The 12,661-nt window shown below is 35.6% G+C and overlaps 1 protein-coding gene across 1 annotated transcript in view; it reads left to right on the forward strand.

Moving 5' to 3' along the window:
• Positions 1–12,661, forward strand: part of LOC119568347 (chromatin modification-related protein eaf-1-like) — a 180,078-nt gene that overhangs the window by 22,036 nt on the left and 145,381 nt on the right. The window contains 2 exon segments of the mRNA XM_037916803.1: positions 3,333–3,418; positions 12,138–12,239. Of these exon segments, the coding sequence (XP_037772731.1) occupies positions 3,333–3,418; positions 12,138–12,239 (188 nt within the window).

The following is a 12,661-nucleotide window of genomic DNA, read 5'->3' on the forward strand; positions in this document are numbered from 1 at the left end:
GAGTTTTTTTTGTTACAATTATGGCAAAATATTATTTTTTTGCCACTGAAAATGTGATTAAGTAGTTTTTAACACTTTTTCTCATTTTTCCTATACTATGCATTTCATAAAGGCTTCTCGGGCTTCCGAGGTTAGTTTAAAAAAAATTATGTTGGTAATCGACTACATTGGCCACATATATTATATAGTATTCACGAAGTGATTATGTAAAACCACGTGAAAATACCAATATGTATTAAAAAAAAAAAAAAAAAAAAAAAAAAAAAAATCATGTATTTATAAAAACACTGAACATAAAATTATATCTATATGGAAGTGATAATATAAACCTGTTGAAACTAAAGTTTAGCTTATAAAATAACTTGAAAAAAAAAAAAAAAAAAAAAATACGGTTTCAACTCCACACACTGCTTATTTTATTCAGACTATAGAGTGAATAATGATCAACTATGGAGTCTATATAACAAAAATATTCTACAGTCTTGATTTATCTGAAAATATGGCAAATAGAGACTGTAGAAAATAATAATACTGAAAATACATCATAGGCTCTTAGTATTACGAAGAAAAGGCAATGGATGCTGGTATTGGGCATGAGTGGTCGCGCATGCTAGGGTGACGATATGAGCCCACGGCAGCGAGGCCCGGGCCACTATGAATACTACCCGTTGGGAAAGAGTTAATGATATTGTTGCTATTATTAAAAATTATGATTATTATAAAAATATTAACATTACTAATAGCAATATAAAAGAAATGAAAATACTTCTGAAAATCAAGGAAATAGGAAACGGGGAGATGGGTGGTACTAGTGATTGACTTGTTGGTGAATAAGAAATTGTGGAACTATCTACTGTGTGCGTGTAAAGACAATTGACAAACTAAACTCTCAATAGGAATGGCATGTATGTACATGCCATCCCTGGGGCATTGGGTTACAGCTTAATTCTTGGTAGTATTTTTTAAACAAATTTTTTCTGAAGTCTTTTGGCATCCCAAAAGTAAATAATGATTACTCAGGCACTGATGCAGACTCAAGGAGTATATATTAATTTTTTATTCTTGATATTCTGTGATATGCGATGTATTTTATTTGTTAGTAACATCTTTTGTTTACTTTTGATTAAGATTTTGAGGTTGCAATTTCATTGAAGTCTTAGAACAAGTTTGCACTTTCAGTAACAACAATGAAGGCATCAAATATTTACCAAAGTAATTTTAATGTTCAATAAAAGAATAATGTCATATTGTATGTACACAGTAAATTATTCACATTGTTCTGTCCAGAATTAAGTGCATAATGTGTGTCTTCAGTTTTGGGATGATATTCATATATTTTTTTAGAGACTTGGACATTTGAACATATTTTGTAGTTACATTTTTTCTGTTAGGAATACATTGAGAAGCCTTTATGAACAGATTAATTAATTCTTGTAAGAAATTTGATCTTCATTCCATTTATTTAAATGTTATACTTGATATTTATAATGAGAATTTTTTACACTAAATTCAATTAAATATTAGTTAGATATTTAACATTTAACTTGGTTTTCACTTTTTACCATTTTTTATTATTTGCTTGATTTTCCTATTAAGTTCCTACAATTATGATTGCGTTTATTGTAATCAAATATGTTTCCACTTAATAAAGGAACTAATAGAGTACTGACATTTTGTTATTGGGTTGTGGGTGAAATGAATACATTACAGGTGGTTTGGACTCGCCTATTAGCTTTAGGATAAGCTCTCAACAGGGGTACCAAATAGCATGGTCTAGTAAACTACATCCTGGAATGGGAGCTGTTATGCAGCATTTTGATCATTAGAATCATGCTCCAGAACTTGTAGATACAGGAAGAAGATCAATATCACAGAGGTAACTATGTGATATGTAGTATTTATAGGGTTAGATTATGTCATCTTCTGACACATAAGTGTAGAATACCAAATTAACTTTCTGTGAAAAGGTGTAGTTACAGCTTAGCCTAATTTGGTAGTAATTGTCATGCCCCCTTTTTTTTTGGGGGGGGGGGTTAAGGCCGTAGATTTATGAGATTAGAAATTGGGCTAGACATGTTGATATGTGTGCTGCTATTAAGTATTATTTATAAGTTGTGCTGTGATTCCCATTTATTATTAAGTCAGATAGTGCAGATAAGCCCCATGCCATTGTTTTCCCCAAACCTTGATTTTCATGTTGAAAGATTAAAAGGCTTTGTTATGCATTATCAGATGTAGGTATGGCATTTATCAGTCACTTTATCAAATTTAAGAAAAATTATATATGAGTGTATTCACAAATGGGATTCAGAGTATTCAGTCTTTTTGTACATCTGTAAAGAGAGATCAGGGAACTGGACAAGGCTTTTACGTAACATCAGTCCAGTCACTTGGTAATTAGATGGAAAGTTTAGTAAAAATTCTGTGCTCATTTTGCTGAACATTAATATGTTACACCCGTCATTCACAAGAAAAAATATTCATCAAGTTGAGTTCTGATTTCATAACAGCATTCTGATCAATTCATGTTCTATGATCAAATACATAATATACATTTGAGTTCTTTGAAAATAGTTATTGTGTATGCTGACATTGGTCTTGAGTAATACCAGCATGAAATATATGCAAATATTACATTGATGGGTTTATTTACACAGTAACAATAAATTTATTTCTGTTGCCTGGTACTTTTAAGTATTGTTTATAATAGTGAGGCTAATTATCTGATACAATTACAAAATTGGTAATAGCTAAAAGAGGCTTGCATGTCATGTGATAAGTAGTTGTCATTCTGGTCCTTGTATGAGTTCTCATAACTTTAACTTGTCGATAGTAAACTGGAATTCTCAGACAATTTTTATAATGGGAAAAAAGTGTGTGACCTATAAATAAGTGTTAAAGTGTGTTGGCAAGAAAGATTTTTTCCATTTTTATGTACAGTCAAATTAGTTGAATGGCAGACATGTTGGGTTTGAGAACAGTATTTTCTTTGGTTATTTAACTGTCAGCATTTGTTGAAGTTGGTAGAGAAGTTTGTATATTTTATTGATTAACCCAATGCCAGTGGGTAACAGAAATCTCTGAGCATGATAAACTGGTGATTTCTGGCAATGGCCAGACACTGGGCAAGGGAGTCCGCTACATCAAGTGGAACTTCCCGCTCCACGTGCTCTGGTGCATTGCCGTGCGTATAGCTGTTCCCCATTGACCAAGTGGTATGTTATGACACTAGTACACATGACCCGTCCAGAAAGGAGTTAATTCAACTGTGGTGCATTCATTAAAAATATTTTGACTGATCACTTTTATTAAATATTTTATTTTTATGGCAGGAGGGACCTTACCGGTGGCATCACACAACATGATGTACTCCACCACGACACAGAATCAGCCCCAGGGACCACAACCTAATGCTCAGGTAAGCGAGTCAGGCATGCTGTCAGGGGAGGGTGGATACTCACCTTCAGTGTGTACAGGAATGTTTTAAGGAGGTAAATGATGAAATGGAAAGAGTATTAGTGTAAGGAAAAATCATTACATATTTATTGAAGATTTTGTATTTGGGGGAAGGTGAAGCTTAATGTATTATTGTTGATGCTGTGGTTAACCCATTCGCCCCGGAATTTTTCGCTCGTCGCTGGGCCCCGCTCCCGGGAATAGTTGCCAGCCGTGTGGGCCTTCACAACAGGATTTTTTTCTGGCGCGGCGCGGCGGCGCAAAGCCCATCATATCAATTTTGCAGTAATCTATCCATAGATTTTGTAGTAACGTTTGTTTTTATATAAGGGTAATATGTAGAAAATGCACTTTTCTCATGGTGTTTTCTAGGCATCTTTTCGCCTTTGTATTGACGAGATATACTGAATCGCTTCCAAGTTGTCTATATTTACAGATGACATCAACACTTTGATGGTAAAAGTTAGTGTTGTTTTTGAACGAGAGGTAAAAGTATGGACTTAGCCGTTTTTTGTTTGTTTTTTCAAACATTGAAATGAAGCAAAATATGAAGCACAGCAGCAAGCCAAATATCACTTTGATACTCAGAAGTAGTGCATTGTCCATATGAGAGATCAAACCATGTTTTTTTTTTTTTTTTCATTCAACAGAAAAGGAAGAAAAGCAGAAGTGAATGTAGCTTCACTTTGATGTTCAAAAATAACTTTGTATTGATATGTGAGGTCACACTGTGTAAGTTTACTGTTTTTTTTTTCTTGTAAGAGACTTGTAAGAGATAATATAGTTCATTTAGCTTATTTATGAATTATAAAAGTTGCTGTTTTGTTATATAGGAGGTCAGAATGTGGACTTAGCTGCCTCTTTCAATTACAGAAAGGAGAACAAGAAACAGAATTGTACCCATCACCATTTTATTGTTTTATTTATGTCAAATGTTTCTGCGAGTGGTACTTTTCAAAGCACCCGTAGGTGCATAGCGACACCTCGCATGCCGGACACACAGTTCTGGTCATCTTCCTCCTTCCGGCCCTGTAGCAGAGGAAGCATCTTCTGTATTTCCTTCCAGGCGTCTCCCTCACAATATGTGCAGTCCTGCCCTGAAACCTGGAAGGAGAAGGCAGCGTTGATGGGCGCCCTCTTGCACTGTAGGGCTCGATGTCAGGGAGGAAACTGTTGATAATCGACATGGCGAGGTCGAGGCGAAAATCTATTTGCTCGCACCTGTTTCCCAAATACTTGTAAACAGAGTGGCTGTTTACAGTAGCCAAGTCATAAATATAAAAAAAAATCTTCTTATACCACTTCAGTGACCTGCGCACTGAAGGGTATGACTGAGCCAGCTGGTCGCCCAAGTCCACTCCTTTCATTCCGTCGTTGTACGCAACGACGCACTCTGGCTTGGAGACCATCGAACCTCCATGGCGCAGAACCTCCATCGTGTGTGATGTGTGGACCGTAGAAAGCATATTTACGTGCTTTACATCCATCCAGGACAACGCCAACATGCCGGTAGGAGAACTACGGGAGTCCACGTCCCCCCCGCTTCCGCACCTTCAAATCACGGGGCATGTGGCGGCGGTTCAGGCGCACAGTCCCCACTGCACCAGTCTTCCTGGATTGTAGAAAATGAAGTAATACTCTAGAGGTGTACCAGTTATCGACGAAAACCGTGTACCCTTTCCAGAAGAAGTCACCCTCCTCCATCAGGTCTACTACCGCTTTCTGGGAGGACGGTAGAGACCCCTGCTCCTTGCCAGTATATATCTTGAAAACGGCAGTGTATCCCGCACACGGGCCGTCACTGGCTGAAAGTTTATAAACTTTTATGCCAAATCTTGCCCGCTTGCTCGGATTGTAAGTGCGGAAACCTAGGCGACCCCTAAATTTCCACAATGACTCGTCAATCGATATATGCCTATCCGGGGTGAAGACCTTCCTAAATCGATCGCCAAGAATGGTAATGACTTCCCTCAGCTTCCACAGTCGATCATCCTCTTCAAGTTGCCCCTCATTATTCTGAAATTGGAGGTTGCGGGAAATCTGCTCAAACCTCTTGCGAGGCATGGTCGACGGGAAAATTGGCATGGCCACCCCTGGATTCCTCGACCAGTAAAAGGCCAGCCGAGGTTTCTTATTTATCCCCATCAGCAGCCGGAGCCCAAGGTAAACATGGAGCTCGGCACTCGTGATTGGGGTCCATCGCCGTCTTCGTCCGGTCTCGTTCGCCTCCGCAAATCTGTCAGTAGGGAAATGTAATGCATTAGGAGATGTAGGTACACTTATTACCTTTGAGTATCTGAATAATAGCAGTAATGTATATAAAAGAAAAGCTATGCGAATCAACTCTACATACCTATTCGTCTCTTCCACTATGAAGTCAATAAGTTCGTCAGTGATGAACTCCCTGTAGACTGCTAGCGGAGTCGAATCTTCGGCCAAGTCAACCTTGACACCAGGTGTACCAGAAAAACTGTATTTTCTGGGTACATTCTCCCTCCTCCACCTAAAGTCTGGGGTCCCTGGAGCGTTGCTGTCCCATGTTTTATTGACGTGGACGGACAGAGGCTCATCACTATCGAATGTCGAGTCCAACGAGTGTGAGACGAAGTCTAAGTCATCGTCACTTGGGGCCTCATAATCAATGTCCGAGGCCGAGTCATCGTTGGGGATTAGCTCATCCCCAGTGTCGTCGTCGAGCGAGAGCGAGAGCGAGGGCTAGAGCAAGAGCGAGAGCGAGAAAGGGAGCGAGAACTCAAACCTTTCAAGGCTGCGATCATTCTGCTGGAATGAGCGTTTGACTGACCTTTTATTCACATCGCTAACCAATGAAATCACGCCATGTGACCTGAACAACCAATCAAAGCAATTACTAGTTTCCAGCCAGTCAGGTCAAGGTACATCATAATCACGCAATCTTGTGTGAACAAATCACATAATTACACGTCATAAATAATTACATCATAAATTACATACGTCATAAATTACATACGTCACATGATTATCAACCAATCATGTAAAACTAGTAGCAGAGCCATCTATTAGGTAAAAAAAAAAATAAACATTCAGTGTGTAGTCAGACATCATGGCAAGAATACGTGCCAAACGTTATGGGGCTCGTAGAAGCCATGGCAAGATTAGATGCCAAACGTGTTGGCGTCCATTGAGAGCATGGCAAGAATAGATGCCAAACGGGGCGAATGGGTTAATATCATATTTTTTTAGTAAATAATGAAAAGGCAAATGTATGTATGTATGTATGTATGTATATATATATATATATATATATATATATATATATATATATATATATATATATATATATATATATATATATATATGTATAGTAAGGTCCTAATTATTTCAAAGATGAAAAGATTTTTATATGACTCGGCAAACATTTAGTGTTGATCATTTAAGAAACCATTATACTAAATACAATGACTCCTGTTACAGGATTTTTTAAGCTATTCATTTGAGGGCTTCTTGGTGATATGTCTTTCCATGAATGTTTTTCTTGAAATGTAATCTAGAATGATTCAACAGGGGAGGGTATTATGATTTGTGATTTATTTTATCTTTATTTTCATTATTTCATATTTGGTAAAAAACAAAAAGAAATAGAATTAAAGGATTACTGGTTGCACTGCAATGGACAGTGTTTTGCATATATTGTCTAAGCTTTATTCTGGTAATGGAAGTAAATAATAGAAATGTAATATGGCACAGTGAGTACTTTTTGAATCTAACAGTGTAGTGTTTGTGTGGGGGTGGGGATGGGGTGGGGGGGCTAGTGGGTGTGTGGACGTGCTTGCAAGAGTGCACGTCTGCAAAGTACTTTAAAATAGGTAATACCTCTCTGTCTCAATGAAAATCCTTGTTGGTGACTAGCAAGGTAAGCCCCACCTCTTCGCCTTCATCGAATGCAAGTATTATTTTTTAAATTTCTCTTTTTTCTTTCTTGATTTGTATTTATTTATTTATTTATTTATTTATTTATTTATTTATTTATTTTTATGATATTACTGTTGTCATAACAACCATTTTCAAAGAAGCTAATAAAAAAAAAAAAAAAAAACTTCCTATTAAATATGACAGCCAAGTAGCCATCAGAATCCTCTATGTCAGTAACAAAAGAGAAGTGGTGCTGCCTCTCGTATGTATTCATTGTGTGTCAGTGCGTGTGTGCGTGTGGATCATCATAATGATCATTATTGTTATTATTGTTGTTGTTGTTGTTGTTGTTAGTGTTGTATTGTTTTTATAATTACTATTATTACTATTATTTTTACTATCATTATTATTGTTATTATTATTGTTGTTGTTATTATTCTTATTCTTATTCTTATTTTTGTTGTTGTTATTTATTATTTGTTATTTTAGAATTTTTTTGAAACGTCTCTGCATATAGTTGGCTTTGCAAATGCTTAGCCACAAAGGGGTCAATTAGTAGCTCTTGGGACCTTACCTGATTTCACCTTTCCTGGAATTGGCACTAATAAATGTTTTTTTAACTAATGCTATGAATATCGAGGGTATTATTTTATTGTAGTCATGATGATTACTCTAGTATTATTGACATTAGTAACTGCTGTAAAGAATTACAAAATATTTTTGAAAATCAAAGAAAAAGGTAAGCGGGTGAGACAGGTAGTATTCATAATTAGCTCATTGGTGACTTAGTACATCTGTGTGTAAGAACAATTAATAAAATAACTCCCAGTGGGCATGGCATGTACGTACATGTCATGGCTGTTGGTACTGGGTAAATATGCTTGTTGCCCTTTGGCAATGAGTACATATGATTTCATTGTAGTTTTGTTTTGCAAATGTTTTTATTTTATTTTATTTTATTTTATCTTTTTGCTTGTAGACGGCTCCACTAGTCAGTCATTAAGCCTTCTGTGGCCTCACCTCATGTTCCTTCCTTGAATATTTGGGAAAAATGGGATATTCTTAGGCTGTCATTATCAGTACCATTATAATTTTTGTTGACTATGATTTTTATAGAAGTATCAACAGTTGAGGTAGATGGGGCTGTAATTGGCTCCTTGGTAACCTCTTGTTGAGAACTATGTAGAAACAGAATGAATAAACTAAAATCACAGTGGCCATCGTTAGAACTTATATGCTGTCCTTGTGACAATGCATTTTATTGATATTGTTGCATTGATGAAATGAAAGAAAATTGAAGCATAATCTTGACAGGTTATGGTTTATTTTTTCCTAGGAATAAATTTCTTTCTTTTCTTTTTCTTTTTTCTTTTTTTCTCTTTTTTTTCTTTTTTCTTTTCTTTTTCTTTTTCTTTTTCTTTTTCTTTTTCTTTTTCTTTCTTTCTTTTCTTTTCTTTTCTTTTCTTTTCCTTTTCTTTTCTTTCCTTTCCTTTCCTTTCCTTTCCTTTCCTTTCCTTTCCTTTCCTTTCCTTTCCTTTTCCTTTCCCTTTCCCTTTTCCTCCTTTCCCTTTCCCTTCCCTTTTCCTTTCCTTTTCCTTTTCCTTTTCCTTTTCCTTTTCCTCCTTTTCCTCCTTTCCTCCTTTCCTTTCTTTCTTTCTTAGTAGCTCAACTGTGGTTGAGACAATTGAGACAATTTTTTTATTTGTTTATATATTTATGTATATATATATATTTATTTATTTACTTATTTATTTATCTATTTATTTATTAGTCAATATTTTTCTACTTATTTTAACCTAATTCTTTCAAGGATATTTGTGGTTTTTCTTGGTTCATATATAATGTAGGTTGTTACTCCATATGTGAGAAAGGTATATAGAAAAATCACTGTATTTGGGAGCCTTCAAAAGTATTGCATTAACCCATCGCTGCCAAGTACATGTAATGTTGACTGTAGTTTTCTTTTGCAAATTGTGTTTGGACATAAATGGCTCCACACAAGTGCTTAGCCAAGTAATAGGCCTATGTGACCTCAAGTTCCCCTTTCCTTTTGTTTTTGAAAAAAAAAAAAATGATAATGCTATTGATGTTAATATTATTATTAACACTGGTTATTTTAACTTTGTTAACAGTAGCAACAGAATTTTTTCTCCAAAAAACAAGGAAATTTTTATGCAGAAGATGAGATATAAAGAACTAGTAATCAACTCCTTAGCAACTCAACACTTCTGGAACCATCTATTTGTTTAAGACAATAGACAAAAAAACACAGGCGACATGACATGTCATTTTGCCTTCCATCCTGCCTTCAATGGGTCAAAAGATGTACAGTTATGATGCATGCATAATAAACTATCAAAAATTTGTAAAACAACTTTTCTAAGTATATAAATCAATTGCCACTCATCTGTGAAGGTTTCCTTAACCTACTGGCCTTGGGCACTTGCAAGGTGTCAGTCACTAGTCCTACCCAATCTTACCTTGAATTTTCAGCAGTTTTTATCTGTTGCTGGTACAGTTTCCTATTATGTATTTTAGTCATTATCGTCATCTGATGGGAATAGGATAAATAATTTTTTCCAAAAGATTAAGCAATGAATGGGATAAATAGGGAAGGTCAGTTTTGCCCAATAGTTGTCATCTTGGTGACTAATCACTTTTGGAACCATCTGAATGTAAGAGAATTAATATAACAAAGCGAACACTGCATGATAAACATGCGCGCCTGGTGCATGGTTTGGTTTAGATTTTATACAATAGTTTATGCTACTAAAGGAAACAACACAGCTTTTAGTGTGAATACAGTATCTAAAACAGTGACTAATAAGTGGTTTGCCTAAACACAGCCTGTAGTTTGAAGAAGTACCATATTCATTATGAATTCTTGAATATCCATTAATATGTTGCTTATAAGGTTTTCTTTGCTGGATGGATTTATGCATGTAGTATTCATTTATTCATTTATATTCATTCTGAGTTTCCTTGGATCATCCCAAAAAGTATTCAAAATCAAATTGTGGGAACATTTTCATCTTTTGAGCTCATTGGGAAAATTTGATACTCCAAGTTAGCGTAATGGATCTGGATGCTTCATTGCCACCATGTGACCCAAAATATGGGTTTAGTAGGCATACTTGAGTGTCCACTCTGACGAATGTGCAGCTTGTAATCCGGGCTCATACAAACACTCGTTTATGATGACATGACTCCATGCCTTCCCTTTGCAATGTTATTTTATCTTTTTGTACTTCTTGTTTCTAGCTTTTTTGCTATTTTCCAATATCTATATTTCATTTGATTTGTTTAACCCAGATGGTAGTTGATTGTTTTTCTTGTACAGATTCCATATTATCTCTCAGTACAGTGATAATAACAATAAGCAACAATATTATGTATATCACTTTCTATATTTTTTCATACATTAAATTTTCTGTAATATAACCTGCTCTTCTGGTCACAACGTACAGGAATAAGATTCTGAGCATGGAAATAGCATCCTGGAGCTAGCTTACTAGATATTCTACAATTGTTTATCAATGGAAATGATGCAAAAGACCCTTCCTAAATGTCTATTGTGTTTAATCACCCTCTAAGAGTATGGTGCACTTGTGGAGAGTCATTCCTGTCATCTGGCCTTCAGCCGAAATCTGCCAAAATTTCCCGTTACGGTATGGTCATGTCGCCTGCCACTCAAGCCAGATTTTTTCACGTTGTGATGGTCACGTCATCTGGATCGTAAGGGTTTTTGAATGTATACCATGGCTCATCAAATGACCCCCTCCTAACTACATATTGATATAAAGCTAATGAGCTTTGTGGTAGGCCCTATTAAAAGTGTGAGCTATAATACGATAACTGAGTTACTTTTGCCATTTCCTGCAGTTGGTGAATAGTTAGTCTCCTCAAGATTGAATAACAAAGTAACAGAGCACAGATAGAGAACTAAATTTAAAAATGGGGTTAGGGACAACTTTGTTTTAGGCTAAAGAAGATGGTGCCCAATATGATAAAAAGTATACAGAATCAAGGATGTATACTTTTCTTTTGTTTTTTAAGTTCAATAGGGATGAAAATTCAGAAAAGTTTCCCAATGGAACACTGTCAAGAATGCTCAGTGTATAGCTCAAAGAAACTTTCTTGAAAAGTTTTGTCGATATTGTAGTTTGATGATGTTGCTTAGCGATAAATGGGAAGCAGGTTTTAGGTACAGAAGGAAAAGATCTTTTAGGAGTCTTATATAAGGGCTTTTAATGGCTTTTTTAACCCAATGCTGCTGAAAAAATGCTGTGCTCATTTTAATTTTTTTTTGTGAAATGTCTCATAAATGGCTCTATTAGTGCTTAGCCACAAAGGAGTCAATTAGTAGACCTTGTGACCTTACCTGATTTCACCTTTACTTGATCTGGTGGAGAAAGTTTTTTTTTATTATTATGAATGTCAATGGTGTTATTTTTATTATAAACATTATAATTACTATAATGTTATAAACATTAGTAACAGCTATCTATATGTAAAAACAATTAATAAAGTAAACTCACAGTGGGCATGGCATGTACATACATGCTGTGCCCGGCAGCACTGGGTTAAGAGAGTAGTTTTGGTCCACAATGTAAATAGATAGCTAAAACAAATCTTTTAGTAATTGTACATTTATGTGTGCTGTATACTGGCAAATCCCATGGGTTTGTGACATTTTTGTTTTTAGTATGTAACTTTTTCCACTATCAGTTTTTAAATGCCATGTTATTCATATCACAAAATATTAATTGCTTGTATCATTTTCATTTCAGGGTCAATATTACCCTCATCCCGGAGGACCAAGTGCCCCACCACACTTGCACTCCAGTGGCCAACCACGGCAGGTCACCATAGCGCATTCACACAATATGGCAGTAAGCATTATTTAAATGTTTTTGTTCTTGTAAAGGAGATGTATGAGAAGAGGTATTTGATTTATTATGTTGTCCCAGTGCCTTGCTTGAACCAAAATCCGGGTATTATACTTCCTTGAGTGGCTATTATCCTGGTTGTGCCTTGTGGGCTTTGGTCACACGACTCAAGACTCCTTGCCTCCTTTTTGCAGCATTAATAACCCATTTTTCTGCAAATGTGTTTTCTGTTTTGCCATGTCTATATTTTTTGTCATGCTGTATAGAGGATAATAGATTTTCACTGAGCAGACTCCTTATTATCTCTCCAGGTAGTTTACACTGTGTGCATTAACAGTGACAAAAGTAAGAAACATTGTTTATTGTCTTAATAAAAAAATATGTTTATTCAATTTTCTGTAATAACCCTAAATTGCCAGTAAAAC

Source organism: Penaeus monodon, chromosome 43 (genome assembly GCF_015228065.2).
Source record: "Penaeus monodon isolate SGIC_2016 chromosome 43, NSTDA_Pmon_1, whole genome shotgun sequence".
NCBI classification, from domain to species: Eukaryota; Metazoa; Arthropoda; class Malacostraca; order Decapoda; family Penaeidae; genus Penaeus; species Penaeus monodon.